General features: G+C 42.0%; 1 protein-coding gene across 2 annotated transcripts in view; it reads left to right on the top strand.

Annotated features, from left to right (window-relative positions):
* The window catches only part of nuf2 (UF2 component of NDC80 kinetochore complex), a 35,368-nt gene that overhangs the window by 12,233 nt on the left and 3,404 nt on the right, over nt 1-19,731 (top strand). For both annotated transcript variants that reach the window (XM_055642312.1, XM_055642311.1), the window contains exons 6-14: nt 466-527; nt 1,837-1,934; nt 3,271-3,344; nt 4,409-4,505; nt 8,621-8,683; nt 12,743-12,880; nt 14,904-15,047; nt 17,664-17,839; nt 19,351-19,486. In XM_055642312.1, the coding sequence (XP_055498287.1) occupies nt 466-527; nt 1,837-1,934; nt 3,271-3,344; nt 4,409-4,505; nt 8,621-8,683; nt 12,743-12,880; nt 14,904-15,047; nt 17,664-17,839; nt 19,351-19,486 (988 nt within the window). The remainder of the gene's footprint in view (nt 1-465; nt 528-1,836; nt 1,935-3,270; nt 3,345-4,408; nt 4,506-8,620; nt 8,684-12,742; nt 12,881-14,903; nt 15,048-17,663; nt 17,840-19,350; nt 19,487-19,731) is intronic.

Genomic DNA, 19,731 nt, shown 5'->3' on the forward strand with positions numbered 1-19,731 from the left:
TGATATTGTTTACGTGCAAGCAGGTAAGAGTTAGTCTTGGCTTTGTCACAGACACTGGGCTGAAGGGCCCGTTCTTATGCTGTACTGCTCTGTGTTCCATGTTAATTGCAAAGTGGTAGAAGGGCCACCTATTAGTGTTAGACGGCTTAGATATCTTTCCTGGCAGTCAATCATTGGGATGCAAGAGTTTTTAATTGTGTTCTCACACATTCATATTACTAATCTAATATGAAATCTAGCTAACTTTCAGAAGTAATAGAGTCTACTCACAAGAACTAATTACACATTAAAAGGCCAAATTATATTTGAATGTTAAATGATATAACCATGATTTCGTTGTTTTTTAGAATTATTTAGATGGAATTTGTGTTGCTTGAAAAAGGATACTGTTAAATGATTTTTGTGGTATTGTTTGAAAGAAACCAACATTGTACAAACTGACTTGTTTTTAAATGTCTTACTCAGGCATAATTTGATATCCATGTGCGCAATCCCAAATTTTACGATGAATGACCTCTGGAATCCCAGTAAGTTTCTAAATTAATTCAACTTCCATTAAAGCATGCAATTTCATGCATAATATGCACTTCTTTGAGATTTAGTTCTATGACTCAAATCACGGGGCTTGGGATTAAATTAAAACCCTCCACAGACATTGAATGCCTGTATTAAATCAATAATTCACATTACTAAATTGAATGACATGTTTGACATAAAAGCATAGGGAAATTATCCAAAGCAGTAAATTAAGTGAACTGACTTGCATCCACCTAAAAGTCATTTGTCCAGTTTAATATCATTCCTCATGTATAACCACGTGTAGTGTAGCCAATAATAAATCATGAGAGTTGACAGGTAATCAAATTCTTTAAGCAGCTGCACAACAGAACAAACTCAATTTATAGTAAAGTTTGAATATTACTTGTGAATGATTTTTGGCACAAATGCACCCATTTCAGTTTTCTACTATGTGCTATTGTGATGTGGTCTTGTAACGTGAAGAGTATGGGTTATAAGTAATAGGAGTCGAATTAGACCATTCGGCACATCAAGTGTACTCCACCATTCAATCATGTCTGATCTATCTCTCCCTCGTAACTGCATTGCCCTGACATCTCCCCATAACTTCTGACACCTGTACTAATCAAGAATCTATCTATCTCTGCCTTAAAAATATCCACTGACTTGGCCTCTACAGCCTTGGTGACAAAGAATTCCACAGATCCACCACCCACGGATTAAATTAATTTCTCATGGTCTTCCTAAAAAAACGTCCTTTAAATCTGAGGCTATGACCTCTAGTCCTAGACTCTCCCTCTAGTGGAAACATCTAGTAGAAGTATAGCCCTACAACTTGTATATTTTGCACTATAGGACAACCTATTTTCAGCTTAACCAGATCTGATGTAAAATTTAACTTGAGCAAGCTTTTTCAAACTTATTAACACAACTCCAGTGCAGTCTAAGTAAATTTTGGAAACCAGCAGAAGATTAGTATATTCCACTTCATCTATAAACATTGTACTTATCACATATATATTGGTGTAGGAGAAGTAGCATTGACCATTTTTCACAATTTTGTATTGAGTAACTTGATAGCTAACCTATTGATAATTACAGTTGAGTGAGATTATATTGAATTATATTTTAGAGAAATGCTAAGTATAATTATGTTTTTGAGCACCACTGGAAATGAACAATCCTTATTGTTATTGTTTAATATATTTGCTCACATGATCCAATTTTAAGAATTCATCATCAAAATATGGTTGGCGCTGACTGTTTTTCTTTCTCTTTCTTACTTGCTCATCTGTTGTACGAATTTAATGAACATAGAAACAAAACGTGTCATTATGATCCTGAGTGGTATCATCAGCTTTTTCCAATTCAGAAGGAGAGCTCTGGATATCTATCTGAACCAACAAAAAAGTTTTGTGAGTATTGATTTATAAATGAAGTATAATCTTATGTTCCACAGAACAAGATTCCTGCAACAAATAAAATTTTTGCTCTTATATGAAACGTTAAGGACTCATTTTATTGACTTAGAATTAGATATCTAAATTGGTTTTTTTAATGAAATGAGATTTATTTGCCCCTGTGGTATTCCTGAGGGAGTGTTATTGTGAAAGCATCTTTCATCATCCTACAAAAATATTCATTTATGAATTGGATTATATTCAGTATTTACTTTAATGTCATTTTAACTGAGTACTTGCATACACAGATGAAACAAAAAATAGTTTCGCAATCAGTTCCCGCCAGTGCAGTTAATAAAAGAATAAATACATATTGCTTTAAAAATTAAAATGACCATATCTAAAATAGGCCTAATAATTGAAATAAATACAGACATACAGACATTAGGTGCCTAGCTGTCAAAGTAGGGGCGAGGTTAGATGTGTTGGTGTATGATATATGGGGAGGGGACACAGTCCGTTAACCAGTCTGATTGCCTGTGGGAAGAAGCTGTGTAGCATCCTGCTGGTTTTTCAGCTGATGCTCCTGTACCTCTTCCCTGATGGCAGAATGGAGAAGATGTGGTGTGATGGATGATAGGGGTCCTTAATAATGGAGATGACTCTGCTGATGCTCCACTTCTGATAGATCTCCAACAGGAAAGGGAGTGTGGCACCAATGATCCTACTGGCTGTTAAGTTGGTTTTGCTCATAAGCCTTGCAGCTCCCAAACCAGGAAGTGGTGCCGTAGGTCAATCAATATACTCTTTATGGTGCCCCTGTAGATGGTCCTTAGTTAAACAGTAGGGAGTCCTGCTTTTCTTAGTCTCCGGAGATTATATGCTATTTTTTCTGATTGTGTTGCTCCATTATCTAGACACTGAAAGTGCAAGTTATCTTTACAGTTTTCTGATCCTTTATCCTTATACCTTTGAGCATTTTTCACCATGTATAATACATTGCCTTTTATCAGAACAACAGTTAAAGCGTTTTTCTAAATGCTTGCATTTAATAGGTGTTGGATTCTCCATTCTTTACATTTTCCTGTTTGTATTGTCTGCAACACTGACTGTCTTGTTTGTAGATAGATTCTATCTAATAAATAAATTGATTGATTTGACTTTCAGGTTCTTTCTAACGTCTTCCCTGCATGCAAGCCAACTGAATTTTAAATTCAATCTTTATTTGGCTGATCTGGTTATGATTATTCTCATAGTAGAGGAGTGCAAAATATATTTTTAGGGAAAGTAGCTGCACAGCAAAAGTATAATGTTAGCAGAAAAATATAACAAGTGTAATTATTCTCCACAGGCAATGAATCTGGGGATGATGCAGCAGATGCTTACATCAAATGAAGAAATGAAATACAGAATTCAAAGTCTTCGGTAGGTTAACACTAATGCAGATTAAGCTGTGAGAGGAGAATTTATTTCTCTAATTATACCCACTGTAAGTTTAAAAAAAAAAAACTCCTGAAGGGCCCACTTGTGCGTCATTTGCGCGTAATGTACGCGACATTACGTGTTCCTGGTGACGTAAGCAGTGACACGCAGTTGGGCGAGGCGCCCCAGGATTTTGGGATGTAAAGAATCTTTGCGTGTCATCTGCGTGACGCGCAAATGACGCCCAAGTGGGACCGGCCCTTAATATTAGTTGCTACGTTGCACGGCCACAGGTCCCATTGGATACAGAAAATATACTATTGATTTTGTTTGTTGGATCAGCTATCTGTGGGAACCATCGTGCATTAATTGCACTACACGGTGGAGACACAAGGAACTGTAGATGCTGGAATCTTGAGCAAACGACAAAGTGCTGGAGGAACTCGGAAGGTCAAGCCGCATCTGTGGAGGGAAAATAGAGATGGTTTTTTTTTGGTTGGGACCCGTCTTCAGGCTTGAAGTTCCTCCAGCACTTTGTGTTGTGCACTACAAAGTCGACATCTGCACTGGAAAAAATCAAAATGGTGAAACTTTTTCTTAGACTAGGATACCGTGAGGAAAACAACTGCTGATGCTGCACATTTAAGAAATGCAGCTTCAGTAAGAAATATGCTGGGATATATTTTTAATGTATCCTTAATATTGCTCTCCATTAATCTCCATTTGTAGCATTCTGCACCATTTTGATGCATTTTAATTTTCTTGGTGAATATTTCAATTCACAAATTTAATATGGCTCTCTCCTATAATCATCTTGTTACACAGGATCAAACACTAATCCAAAACACAACCCAGATTATCTGTTGTAATGGAATACTTTTGTTTAACCCCATAAATGTTGGCGCAAGTTATCAGTTGAAGGATGGAGTGCAGCATCTAAAAGTAATGATGGAATAGACTAGATCCTGATGTACTATTACTAAAATATATTACTTTGATATTTTAAAGATGTGCAAGTCATATGAAGTAATATAAATAACTTTATTGGAAAACACTTGCTTTGCCAGAACAATACCACCTGACCAACAGGAAAAGATTGAGGTGCTGTCTGCAAGCATTGGAGAGTTGCAGCAAGTGATAAACTGGGACTATCGTCACAAACAAGTAAGTGCACTTGTGTAGGAAAAAAAGGAACTGCAGATGCTGGTTTACGAAAGAAGACACAGAATGCTGTAGCTCAGCAGGACAGGCAGCATCTCAGGAGAACATGGTCGTTTTGGGTTGGTACCCTTTTTCAGACTGACGACCCGAAACATCACCTTTCCTGTAATGCTGCCTGACCCACTGAGTTACTTCAGCACTCTGTATCTTCTTAAGTATGCTTGTGTTGTAGCTCTCCTCCTGTTAACAATTTTAATTAATGTAGCAGAATATTACAAAGCTCTTTACTGTCAACTTGTGACTTTGGCATATATTTACTATTTTTATGTAGGAGAGTGTGGCCAGTTTGGATTATCCAACAGGCAGAAGTAGCTAAATTCTATAATTCTATACTGGCAGGCAGGTTAGCTAGTGCAACACGGGTGGGATCTTATACAGGGCAGATGCAGGTGAGAGGTTAGAATTTGGTGTGAAGGGTAATGAGAGAAAGTATTGAGGACAGAGTAGGTAGGAGAAAGGCAGGGAGCGAGGAAGGAATGTCGGTTTAAATTGAATGTATTTTAATGTAAGGCCTGATGGGTAAGGCAGAAGAACTTGGGGCATGGATAGACATGGGCGATTAGGACATAGCCATTACGCAAACATGGCTCAAAGAGGGGCAGGACTGGCAGCTCATTGTTGCAGGGTGCAGGTGCTTCAGGAGACACAGGTAAAATAAGGGGGCAGTGTGTTATTGGTTAAGGAGGATGCCACAGCAGTGGTCAGGGGTGACATTATGGCCGGTTTGCCTAGTGAGGATATATGGGTGGAGCTGAGGAACAAGAAAGGGATGATCACCTTGCTGGGGGTGTAATACAGACCCCCGAATAGTCCACGGGAATTAGAAGAGCAAATGTACCCGGAGATTGCAGGCAGCTGCAAGTCTAATAAGGTCGTTGGGGATTTTAATTTTCCCAACATTGATTGGGAATTTCATAGTGCGAAAGGTCTAGCTGGGGTGGAATTTGGCAAATGTGTTCAAGAAAATATCCTCTGGCAATATGTTGAGTGCCCTACACGTGAGAGGTGCATTGGCGGCGCGACTCACCTGTTGCAGCGGCCCCTACAGCCTGTCTGTCTTTTTTTTAATTTTTTGTCTAGTTAAATGTAGTGTTGGTGTTTTTTAATACTGGTTTTAAATGTGTATATGTGGGGGGCGGGGGGATCCGTTTAAAATCTCTACCCTGTCCGGGAGACTCGGCCTTTTCCCTGTCGGGTCTCCGTTGTCGTTGGGGCCTAGCACCGTGGAGCGGCCTCCAACCTGAACGACCCGGGGGCTCGGGAGACTGCGGAGCTGAGGACTACTCACCATCGTGGGCTGGCCGGCCTCGGAACGTGGGGAGCGGTGGTGACTCGCTGCTGCGACTCGACTCCTGGGGCTCGGAGGCTCCAGCAACGCAGCCGCAGGTCCGGTGGACTGGGACATCGGGAGCCCGTGGGTCCGGGGGAGAGACCGCTTCCCGGAGCTCCCGCAACGCAACTTTTTCCAGCGCGTGTTGCGGGGTTGGAACGACCCGGGATGGGGTAGTACATCGCCTGGCACGGCTTCATGGCTGTGGGACATTCTAGCACCCGCCGGGGGCTCCAACTTCGAGACTTTTAGACCAGGAGCGGGGCTGTAAATCGCCCGGCACGGCCTAAAATGGCTGTGAGACTTATCAGCGCCCGCCTGGGGCTTGGACATTGGGAGAGACATGGAGAACAGGGGAGAGAAAAGACTTTGCCTTCTGGATGGATGTTTGTGTGAATTAAATTGTGTGTATCTCTAGGAATTGTCTTTGTTTGTTTGGCTGTGGAAACAGAATTTCGTTTGAGCCTCACTGAGGCTCAAATGACAATAAAAGGTATTGTATTGTATTGATTTAGTCATGGGCAATTGGGAGGGGCAAGTGAATGAAGTGTTTGTAGATGAGCCTTTTGGGATCAGCAACCACTGGTCTACTATGTTTAAGATAATTATTGATAATAATAATAATAATAACTTTATTTGTTAAGCACCTTAAAAAACAACCAAAGCTGACCAAAGTGCTGTACAGAAAAAAGAAAACAAGCAAGACATCATAAAACAGGCAGAACAACAGAACATACAACTAACACGAGGCGCATAAATTACATACGAAAATCCAAACAATAAATTAAAATACATAAAACACGAGTACGAACCACGCAGCAAAAGCCAGGCAAATAAAGTAAATAAATAATTCAACACCTCACTGGTCTACAAAGGCCACGGAGAATAGATATGTCTTCAGGAGTGACTTAAAAACAGCTAGAGAAGGGGCCTGTTTAACGTGCAGAGGCAATTCATTCCACAATCTCGGAGCCGACACAGCAAAGGCACGGTCCCCTCTGAGCTTCCGCTTAGTCTTTGGCTCAATCAGGAGCAGCTGATCATCTGACCTGAGAGAGCGGGAGGGCGAATAATAGAGTGAAGAAGCTCAGATAGGTAGGACGGGGCAAGACCACTTAGGGATTTAAAAGTAAATAAAAAAAATTTAAAACGAATCCTATACTGAACAGGCAGCCAATGGAGAGAGGCCAAAAGGTGTGAAACATGATAGGGATAGAGCTGGCTCACGAGTTAAGATGCTAAATTGGGGGCAAGGCCAACTGAGGGTATGAGACAGGAACTCACTTGAGTTGATTGGAGCAGGTTGTTTGATGTACCTGAGGACGTGTTTGATGAGTAGGAAAAGGAACATCAGGAATGCAATGTTTTTAAAAGTGTGCTGACAAGAGTTCAGGACATGCATGTCCTTGTTAGTGAAGGGCAAGGAGAGAAGCCTGGATGATGAGGGAAAGGATAAGAATAAGAAGGAGCCATGGGACGGGTATAGGCAGCTGGGATCAAAAGTATCCCTGGAGGAGTTTCGGGAACTAAGCTAAAAAGGAAATCGGATGTGCCAAAAGGGGACAGGAGGTAGCTCTGGCAGATAGCATTAAGTATAATCCCAAGAGATTTTAATCCAAAACTCATAAAAGGGAAAAGGGTAACCAGAGAGAGAGTGGGACACCTCAGTAATCAAAACTGTGTGGAGTTACAGGAAATGGACAAGGTCCTCAATTAGTATTTTTCCTCTGTTTTTTTTGTGGAGAAAGACAGGAGCACGGGGGTCTTGAGGTAGTCACTGGAAGTGTCTTGAGAGCAGTTATTATTATGGTCACACAGTTGCAGTAGGCCCTGCCTGACGTGTATGAAGATGGACATATCTCCCAGGCCTGATCAGATATATCCAAGAACACTTTGGGAAGCAAGAGAAGAAATTGCAGGAGCCCTCACAGAGATTTATGAGTCGTCGTTAAATAGAGGCGAGGTATATTTGGCATATTGGCCTTCAGTCAGAGCATTGAGTATAGAGCTTGGGAGGTCATGTTGCAGTTGTACAAGAATTTGGTGAAGCCGGATTTAGAGTATTGTGTTCAGTTTTGGGCACCATATTATAGAAAAGATGGTGTCAAGCTGGAACGGATGCCGAGAAGATTTACGAGGATGTTGCTCAGACTCAAGGGCCCGAGCTATAAAGAGAGGTTTTGTAGGCTAGGACTCTATTCCTTGGGGTGCAGGAGGATGAGGGGGTGATCTTCTAGAGGTGTACAAAATCATGAGAGGAATAGATCAGGTCCAGAGTTGGGGAATTGAGTACCTGATCCATCAGGTTTAAAGTGAGGGGGGGAAAGTTAATAGGAACTTGAGGGGTGACTTTTTCACGCAAAGGGGGTGGGTGTATGGAACGAGCTTCTGGAGGAGGTAGTTAAGGCAGGTACTATTGTAACGTTTATGAAACATTTAGCCAGGTACATGGATAGGATAGATTTAGAGCCAAATGCAGCCAGGTGGGACTAATGTTGGCCAGTGTGTATGTTGGGCGGAAGGACATGTTTCCACGCTGTATGACTCTGAGTTGAATGGTTATGACGTCCATCAGCATCTATTTTAAGGTCCGGAAGGACATTCAAAATCTAATCTGGCTCTAATACAATTTGAACTTTAATGTGACCGTGTGATATATTTCTTGTTTTAATGGAAAATGCAGAAGACAAGAATTAGAGAAAATAACTGCATTTTCTAATTCATTCAGACCTCTGTTCAAGATGCAACGACACAACTGAAGGGTGAAATTGCCGAACAAAACAAAAGGCTGGTAGGTATATCTTAACCTTTGTCTAGATTTTTATTTCCTGAAGATTTTAATGAATTGGTAAATGTCACTTGATTTAAGTGTGATTAACGCCATGGCTTTGCACTTCTGCAAATTTAATTCCGTCATCCAATTTCCGTTCCAACTTGTGACATGCTTTTGCCTTTCAATAAAAATTTGAAAATTCAGTTTGAATAACTAAATGAAAAATAAAAATTTTAATTGCTAAATTAAGCTCAACAACTTCATATGAACATCATACGTCAGTTTGCCATCAAATGTGGAAATGTAATTTCTGATTGTTGATGTGTTGAAGTTGAGTTGCATGTAACAGGGTAACGGCCACAACACACTCAAAGACGTACAGGTTTGTAGGTTAATTGGCTTGGGTAAAAAATGTAAATTGTTCCTGGTGTGTCGAATGTGTATGGGGATTGTTGGTTGACGTGGACTCAACCGCAATTTTGGACACTATCTGAGGAAGGATGTGTTGGCTCTGGAAAGCTCCTCTGGAAAGGGTCCAGAGGAGCTTTACAAGAATGATCCCAGGAATAAGTAGGTTAATCTATGATGAGCGTTTGTCAGCACTGGGCCTGTACTCGCTGGAGTTTAGAAGAATGAGGGGGAACCTTAGTAAAACATACAGAATAGTGAGAGGCTTGGATAGAGTGGATGTGGAGATGATGTTTCCACCAGTGGGGGAGTCTAGGATTAGAGGTAATAGCCTCAGAATTAAAGGACGTTTTTTTGGGAAGGAGATGAGGAGAAATGTCTTTAGTCAGAGAGTGATGAATCTGTGGAATTCTTTGCCACAGAAGGCTGTGGATATTTGTAAGGCAGAGCTAGATCGATTTTTGATTTGTATAGGTGTCGGAGGTTATGGAGAGAAGACGGGAGAATGTGTTTAGGAGGGATAGATAGATCAGTCATAGTTGAATGCTGGCGTAGACTTGATGGGCCTAATGGCCTAATTCTACTCCTATCACAAATTACCTTATAATTTGTTGGGTTGAAGGGTGTGTTTCCGCGCTGTATCTCTAAATAAACTACGGGAATACAATCAAACTAACGTGAAGTGCAATACGTAGAGCACAGGGGACGATACAGGGTGCAGAATATAATTTCAGCATTGTAGCGCACCAGTTCCAGAGACAGTCTAATGGAGGCAATGGGATATGTAAAGGAAACTAGACGTTGTCCATAGTCCTTTAGCAAGGTCTTTATTTAAACACTAATAACACACGTTCCAGTACTAACCACAACTGGTCTACATACGTACTGGAACCCAACAGGGAGGGAACATGCAGAGACTACAGTTATACTATAGAATGTGGGAGGGACGATATGCTAATGAGGTAGTTACATATATGGTTGCATGCATAACCATCTACATCCCTTCCCGTAAGATAAATAGCAGCAACAGGCAATTATACAGACCTGCACATAATAACAATAATGGTCAGAGAACATCTCAAACTAAGCATAATCACCATACCGATCAGGAGCCCGCACAACTCTGCCAGAGCGGGTCCGTACACCACCCTCACTCCCCTCTCCCAAAGGCAAAGGCAGCGAAGATCGGGGCATTTCAGGTGCCGGCTGTTGTAGCAGGGGCTGTCGTTGATGGTGAGGGGCCATGGAGTTGCAAGCAGCACACGCAGCAACCCGAGCCTTGATGTACTTGGCCATAGCAGGCCAATAGTATTGCCCCTGGGCATGTGCAACGGTGGCGTCAGCACCCGGGTGCCCGGAGTGTGCAGCAGAATAGTAGGCATCATACAACGAGGCAGGAATAACCACTTTGTGACCCTTAATGACAATTCCATCCCGAAGTACAAGCTCGTCCCGAACAAGGAAGAACGGCCTCACGGCAGCAGGCAGGGAGTGTGGCTTGCAGGGCCAACCACGCAGAATAACAGCCGACAGCTGCTGCAAATCAGAGTCAGCAGCGGTGTGCTCAATCAGTGTCTGTAACTGCTTCGACGGGACGAAATTCACGTTGAGGACATGCAGATCAGATTGTTCATATGGATGCTGTACACAGGAGGACAAAGGCGCCCGCGACAGGGCATCAGCAATATGCATTTCCGTGCCCTTCTTGTACACTATGTCAAACTCAAAGCGTTGCAGCTGTAACATCATCCGCTGCAAACGGGCCGGGGCAGCATGAATGGGCTTATTAAGTATGGTGACCAACGGCTGGTGGTCCGTTTCAACTGTGAACCGCACACCGTAAAGAAAATCTCTAAACTTCGAACAGGCAAACACCATAGCCAGGAGCTCCTTCTCGATTTGAGCATACCTCTGCTCCGTGTCAGTCATTGTGCGAGAAGCAAACGAGACAGGCAGCAGAGAATCACCTTCGCAGAGCTGCATGCAGGCAGCACCGAGGCCAAAACGGGAAGCATCACAGGTCACGACAATCGGCAACTTGAGGTCAAAGAATCGCAGTACAGGAGTGTCAATCAGCTGCTTTTTTGCTGTGGGCTCCAAGACCAGGCAACTTCCTTCTTGGTTAGAAGGCGCAGCGGCGCACTTGGCTCACTGAGGCGCGGGATAAACTTGCCCAAATAATTCACCATCCCGAGAAACCTTTGCAGACCTGCAACATCAACAGGGGCAGGAAACTCTGAAATAGCCGTGGTCTTGGCAGGGTCGGGCTTCAGACCCCGAGAGGTGAAAATGTGTCTGACGTAAGAGACCTCAGACAGTCGGAACCGGCACTTGGAGGGATTCAGCTTGAGGTTTATCTGACGAGCACGGTCGAGTACCCGGCGGAGATTTCGGTCATGCTCCTCGACATCCCGGCCGTACACAAGGATGTCATCTACAATGATGGCACATGGGAGCCCGGCAAACAACTGCTCCATGGAGCGCAGGAAAACCTCGCTGGCGGAGCTAATCCCGAAAGGCATCCTGAGGAACTTGTACCTCCCAAAAGGCGTGGCGAAAGTGGTGAGGTCGGACGACTTGCTGGAGGTAAATTTGACTGTACCCTAGCTAATGGAAGAATCACGTAGAAGCCTTAAATTAATGAATTCCAAATGGTTATAAACAACCTAATTTAAAGATTTCCAGTCAAATCTATTTCTACACAAATACTTGCCTGCTCTTGGATGCAAATAATTCTAATGTAACGTTGATCTTTCATAATAAATTGCTGAATGCTGCTAATGAGGTTGTGAAGCTGCATTTAATTATTCAAAAGAACATTTTTAGTTTAAAAAACAAAAGCATGCCACAAGTTGGAACATAAATTGAAAGACAGCCTAAAATTTGACCTGCTGCCCAGGTTTCATACTTGTGTAGGGTTACACAGAAGCAACAATTTCTAAGCAGGCTAATGTTTCCCATGTGACTGCTGTTCTTGTCTTCCTAAGCATTAGAAGTAGTAGATTTGGGCGGTGCTGTTAACCAAACAGTGGCAAGTTTCTGTGGGACATTCATAGATATGTATGTTATGTTGCAGCTTGGTGGAGGGAACGAGTATACAAGATGTTGGGTGCAGTTATGGTTGAGTAGACCTTTGGGTATATTGAAGCCTTCTATGTTATTTATCCAGCCTTCTATGTTCTGCCAACAATCAGAGAGCATACATCGGCCTCTAGATTTTACACATAGTCCTGTCTAAAGTGTGTTGGTTAACAGTGGCACAATAGGTGCAGGAGAAGGCCATTCGGCCCTTCGAGCCAGCACCGCCATTTAGTGTGATCATGGCTGATCATCCCCAATCAGTACCCCGTTCCTGCCTTCTCCCCATATCCCCTGACTCAGCTATCTTCAAGAGCCCTATCTAGCTCTCTCTTGAAAGTATCCAGAGAACGGGCCTCCACTGCCTCAGAATTCACATTTTATCATAATCCTTTGATTTTAGATTTTTATTTCTGATTTATTTATGTAACTTGGTTTTGACCTTTCATACTACAGCCAGTAGTCTAGCCCTCTAATACTGTAAAAATAACCATTATACCACAGAATCCCAACTGTTGGTTGACAGGTTGGAAAGGTTAACGTAATTATTTTCCCTAATAAAGTTATTTTATTGTTATCTTTTATTCATAGAGCCAACTCAAAGTGGACTTGGTCAATGCAAAGGAGAGACAAGCAAAGCTCAAACCCATGATTGTGGAATGCCCAGAACAACAGAAGAGTGAAATACTGGCAATGAGTGAGGCAGTTGAAAAGAAGAAGGTTGCCTTGGTATGAATATTCTTATATACGTTTAGATTATAAAGTGCTACCTTTTGCTGGCAAATCATTGCAAATTTGTCCACCACTGGTCCCATTTTAAGGGAAAAGAGTATCAAGGTGGAAGTGGCTTTTGTGCAAAAGTCACGGTATTGTTTTGCAAGGGTGAACTTCCTTAAATTGCTACTTGCCTCTGTCTACACCTTTGGCTGGAAGAACCCTCCAAACTATCCACCCCAGTGCACTTTTCTTCCCACCTTTGAAATGTACTGTTTCATTGGCTAGCGTGGTGTCAATTATATCAATTTCTCAACATCCTTTAGTCATTCTAACCTCCCTCCTTCTGAACCCGCCTCTTGATCTAATCTCATTTTTATCAGTCGTGCCGTCAACTTTGCTGCTGCTGTTTCTGAAACGATGCTTTGTAAAGGCTGAACGTTAACTATCCTACACCATCTAACTTTCCCTGCATGGAAACCTGGTACACATATAAAGAGCCAGTCGCTGACCTCTTTTAAGATCACCTACAACCCTGTGCAACCTGATTCTACATTCTTTCCAATGCAGAGATCTGTGTCAGGACTGTTACAGTGGAATCATTGTTTTAAACTTTTTTTTTGTCCCACAGAACATGTTTTTTCTGTCACAACTTTTCCCTTTTTTGTATATAATATTATGAGGGGAATAGATCAGGCGGACCCACAGAATCTCTAGCCCAGAGTGGGGGAATTGAGAACCAGAGGGCATAGGTTTAAGGTGATGGGGGAATAATTTTATAGGAATTTGCATGGTGACTTTTTCGACACACAGGATGGAAGGTGTATTGAACAAGCTGCAGGAGGAGGTCATTGATGCAGGATCTATCGCAATGTTTAAGAAGTAATTAGATGGGTATATCGATAGGACAGGGAATATGGGCCAAATGCAGGCAAGTGGGACTAGTGAAGATGGGACATGTTGGTCAGTGTGGGCAAGTTGGGCGGAAGAGCCTGTTTCCACATTGTATGACTCGGTGTAGACTCTTGCTTCTTAATAATTTTCAGCTGCCTGATGTTAACTGGTGCTTTTTTTTAAAACTGTGGGTTTGTAGAGTGGGGATGTGAAAGTGGGATTACAGAGAACTAGTGTGAATGGATGATCGATGTTGGCGTATACTCAGTGTGCCGAAGGGCCTTCACACAGCATGTTGTATCCCTAAGTTAAACTAAAGTAATTCATCTGTGCTTAAGATATGATGGGAATGTTAATATGTAATTGAATAATTACATGTTTTGTCTCTGAGCAGTATCTTTTAAAATGAGTAGAATCTATGCCGTTGGTTCCTGTTTATTCCTCCAGGATAAAAATAGTCATTTCCTCACTCTGTTCTGGTGTAGTTTGACATTCAGGATGTATGAGATAGTCACTGTGATCTTTTTCAAGATGTATTTTTACAATCATCCACGTGAAAGGAGATCTGAGGCAACAGACTGCAACTTAATCAAAAAAACAAAGCACTGGAAGACCTCAGCAGGTCAAGCCGTGTGTGTGTGGAGGAAATTGGCAGACATCTGATCAGGCCAAACAAGGGTCCCATCCTGCAAGGTCTTCTGTCCGCTTCCCTTCACAAAAGCTGCGTGACCCACCGAGTTCTTCCAGTATGTTTTGTTCATGGTTCAAGTATCTACAATCTCTTGTCTCCAGACTGCAACTTAATATTGCCTTGAGCACTTGTTCCGAGCTAAGTCATTGCTTGGCATGTCAAGGGGTACTACAAACTGCCCCTATGGTTAAAACCTACTCTATGTGATTTAACTGAAATAAACATGGAAGGGATCTGCCTTGAATGTTGTCTTTTTATCTTTTCCTAAATGTCCTAGTTGCATTCTTAGTGTGCAGAGAGTGCTTTGGGTTGGCATCATCAGACCTAAACAGCAGACAATTGCCGGTCAAGGACTGACTGGTTGGTGTTGTGGATGTGCCAACTCGTGCTTATCAAAAAATCTAGCTGACTGGTTTATCTCCATCGTCATTCTTTTTTGTGCATATTCAACAGCAAAAGAAAAACGACAGGACATTGGAACTTCAGGACAAGTTGGCAAATTTTAGTGATTTCCAGAAAAAAGAACTGGAAACTTACTGCAGTATCTTGCAACAATCCCAAGCTGGCTTTGACAAAATATGCAGTGAGAACACAGAGGTATGTTTATCAAACTGTGCATTACATTTTGCTTAACCTTTGCTAACTTAAATATCCTAAATGACTGTTTTCAATGAGGGTGAACATTGTGACGATGTTCAGCACATCACATCAGTTTCATAAAGTGTTCTTTATTATGGGTGAAAACTTTGAAAATCAACGATTTTTTGAAAAACAAACATCTTAATTACACAGAATCATAAATTTAATTATTTGTATATTATTATTATCATTCTGGTATTTATTATGCTCATCGCTGACTGGAATGAGTAATGGAAACTTTATCTCTACTTCAGATATTTGACCAAATCAGCATGGTGAACTACATAGAAGCTAATCAGAAAAGGGGGGGGGAGGTTGTTTTTTGTTATTTTTACATGAATGCATTTGTACACAAGATAACATTTGAAAAAGTTTTTCCAGTAACTGCTGATAAATCTCTGCTTTTCTTATAAATGAAAATAAAAGTTAAATGCATTTTTTCTCTTAAACTGAATTTAATGCACTTTATAATTATTCTATTGTCAGTGATATAGCTTAATTGCTAGATCAATCATTCTTTTGGAGTTTTGGATGTTACTAGACCAAGTGGGACCTGTTGGGTCCCGTCCCCTCAACGTACGGTTGCGGGGGTGGGGGGGCGGCCTGCGGCGTCACACACACATTAACCAACACGCACGCACACACACAGCCACCCTGATATTATTTTAATTGGCTCCTTTTACCCCATACCCATCCTATCCACTGACGCATAGCCCCCAACTCGCAGGCCCATCTAGAGAGGGGTGGGGGGAGGTTAAGAGTGAGGGTTAGTGAGAGGGGCAGAGACAAACAGAGAGAGGAGCAGAGGGGGAGGGGGTGGCTGGGAAGGGAGGGGTGGGGGGGTGGAGGAGAGGGAGAGAGAGGCGGATGGGGGAGAGAGAGGCGGATAGAGGAGAGAGAGAGAGAGGGGGGGGAGAGAGGAGGGGGGGGGAGAGGAGGGGGGGGGTGGGGCGGCAGCCCTTGGGGGGGACGTCAATCGCAGCGCAACACACAGTGCCCGCAGAGCAATTGTGATGTCATCAGCCAAAGCTGCTTGGTTTTATTTTCAAAGACATTTCAGATTTGTGAACATTTTCATAAATAACTTGAGAAATAAAGCATAACTTTTTCAGATAAGACAATTTTGGACTCCACATGATAAAACTCTACAGGAATATGTAAAAAACGTTTCCGTTCGCGCGTCGTTTCTTTGAGCAGATGTGATCACACACAAACAAATAAACCCGCGCACGCACACGCACACACACACTCAAGAGTTTTATAGTTATAAGGATTATACTCCTGTTTTCTAATTGTATTGTGATTTTAGTCTCCTCGGTCATCCAAAGAGTCATAGCGTCTTTCTGGTAGCCGCTGGATTTTCAAAATGTTCGGCGACAGTGGGATTGACGCCAATGTGCATAGCTTGACTTCACCTGACGCAGGTGATTTCGTAGGTTGTCGCCGGTGCTGACTTCGGTGAATTCCATTGGCGACTACCTGCGTCAACAGGTGATGGGTGCCAGCTACTGAATTGTCTTCACTTGTCGCCGACAGGGTCGTAGCTTGTTGCAGGTGGACGTAGGCTGACTTTGGTTGTCGCACGTGTGGTTGTAGGTGTGGCTGTAGGTGGACATCCTAAGTCGTGACGATTGGGTCGCCGGTTGTGGGTAACTTGACGTCAACTAGATTTTCGGCAACCTGCTATGACAGACAGTCGCCATCAGTTGCCTAAAATATCACCTATGTGGGACAGGCCATTTTCTCCACCTGAGCAAACGGTTCAGATTCCCATGAGCACCCGATACTCATCAAATCTTTTAAAATTAATCCAATTTTGACTTTTTAGGTCTATATTCTGGCAATGAATTCAAAAGCACCTTGAATCTTTCTGTCCTCTCTTAAAATGATTTATTTTTGGATTGATGGCCTCCTCTTAATTCAGTTGTCATTGGAAATAGTTTTCTTTAATCTATCGTGTCCTTTCATAGAGCCATGCAGCATGGAGACAGGTCCTTGGCCCAATTTGTCCTTGTCAACCAAAACTCCGTTCCTCAGCTGATCCCATTTGGCCCATATCCCATAAACCTTTCCTATCCGTTTACTTTGATAATTTTAAATAGTCCTGTAACATTATTCTGTAATCAATATTCTTTTGAAGAAAACATCTTATTGTTTTTTTCAAAGTCTGCCTTGATATTCAAGTGAATTTACACTGGATCGACTCAAGTGTCAAGACTTTCCCTGCACAATGGAGTCCAATTTTGGTTTCAATGTTCCTGCTGGGATATAAATCCTACCAGGTTTTAATATTGTTGAATTGAAGCAATCCTTGTGAGGGCATTCTTATAAATTTCAAGGATTGGTTTGGTTTCAAAAAGCCAGGCTATTATTTAATTCTCTGCTATCGAGAAAAATATGTTCTCTGGAGTTATATGAAGATAGAAGGTAAAAACAGAAGCGTAGGATAGTTCCAAAAGTATATTGAAACCATGCCCTTTTGATCAAGCAGCTGTTGGATTTTATGTGCATACATGTCAAAAATGATACTGTTGTTTCGTGCAAGAATATATTGTTCACTTAACTTTTCTACAGATTTGGAATGAAGAAAATAAGCTGGATAGGAAAAGAATGGAACTTGAAAGCATGCAGACAGAAGAGGCTCAACTGAAAAGGGTTCTCTGTTTGAAGTTAGAAAAGCAAGACAAGCTGCAGATGCAGATATTTAAGAAGCGGGAAACTTGGGAGCATAACCTTGATTCAGTAGCGAGGTAAGTAAACTTAATGTGGGCACAAGGAACTGCAGATGCTGCTTTACTAAAAAAAGGACGCAGTGCTGCATTAACCTGAGGGTCAGACAGCATCCATGGAGGGCATGGATAAGCAAAGTTTCAGACCCGAGGCGCCACCTATCCATGTTGTCCAGAAATGCCTCTTGACCCACAGAATGACACCAGCTCTGTGTCTTTTTTATTAATTTAATCACTGTATCAGGGTTTGCTTTGGACTGTGGTGCATCTTTTAGCTGTTATCATCTGTTGACAGGAGAGTTTAAGCAAAGTAGTTAAAATTAGAACCACACTTATGTGTATCGAAACTGTCAGAATTGAAAACCGCTATGGTGTCTTTAATCTATCAGTTTTTAACCCATGTCACTACCAGGTGTCAGTATTTACTGCTTCTACAAATATTCTTCTGCATAAACACTCCCTGGTTACATGTAGCATGTTGGCTACAGAGTAAAACCTTATTAAACTGATAGATCAACTAATTTTTGTGCTTGAAAGCCTAAGGCAGTTACAAAGTAACAATTCCAATCCCATCAAACACACTGGTTATTCCCAGCAATGGGAGTCATTCTGGATGGAGATTCCAAGAAACTGTGGGTAAATACATTTCCGTAAGGGGAAAAGGGTGGGACTATCACATGCTCCTTGGATAACTAGAGCTAGGGCAGTAGCATACTGAGATCTGCCTGTTCGAAAAGATAAAGGTAGAAACCCTGGTCTTATATTATATTACCCGCCCAGGAGTGCTTGTGTGTCAGTATAAAGAGATTCACTCTGTATGTGCCCCAAGGTATAACTGCGCTGGGATTGTTAAATTGAATAATATGGATGAAAGTTTTCTCTGTCGACTGCTCAATGCTGCCCCTGCCCCTATGTTGTATGCAATCAAACCCCTGCTGTGTGTATTCACGCAGTGTTTGAAGGTGTAAAGGAAGCTTTATTCAGTAACTAACCTGTGCTATGCTTGCCGTTGGATGGGAAATGTAACATCAAACACTGCCAGTCCGCTGAAAGTGAACCTGTAGGAATGAAATGGATTGTTCCCATCTCTCCTATTAAGGCATTGTGATAATATGGTCTGGAATTTCCATTTATATATGCAAGAAGAAATGTGCTCTTGAATTTGGATAGCCAGCTTTACTTCAGTTGGAAACCGCGCGGACACAGGCCCTTCGGCCCACTGAGTCTGCCCAGACCAGCGATCAATCCTGTACACTAGCTCTATCTAACACACAAGGGGAAATTTACAGAAGCCAATTTACTTACAAACCCGCATGTCTTTGGAATGTGGGAGGGAACCAGAGCACCCGGAGAAAATCCATGCGGTCACGGGGAGAACATACAAACTCCATATAGACTGGATCGAACCCGGTTCTTTGGCACAACTCCACCGCTGCGCTGCCAAGAGCTTAATCTGGCCTATTCTAGGTGAGCCCAAAATAAAACAAAATATGTATTTTAAAATACGACTTTTTTTTTTTTTTTTTTTAAAGTGACTATGATCGATTTAAGCTTCGAAGCCAGGAAATGACTGAGCAAGTTGCTCAATTAAAGAGTGAACGCCAACATATTCTGACAAAAATTCAGCTGATGCAGGATAAGTGCGAGAAAGAAGTGTCTGATTGTGAGGTATGTAATGGGAAATTGAAGAAAAGCTTTGTGTGTAGTTTAGATTTCATAATTGGATGACTGGAACTTTAATCTTGTATTCCTTTAGATGTTTAGTTGTGTGAAGATCAGTAGGAATTCTAATAGTTTAAATTGATGACACCTCAATGCCTCTAATCAAAATGACATTTGCTCATGAGTAAATGTAAATACAGCCTGTAGTGCCAAATATGGTTTTAATTGGAGGTGTTTAGGTCAGCCTAAAA

The sequence above is a fragment of the Leucoraja erinacea genome, chromosome 10, assembly GCF_028641065.1.
Source record: "Leucoraja erinacea ecotype New England chromosome 10, Leri_hhj_1, whole genome shotgun sequence".
Lineage (NCBI taxonomy): Eukaryota > Metazoa > Chordata > Chondrichthyes > Rajiformes > Rajidae > Leucoraja > Leucoraja erinaceus.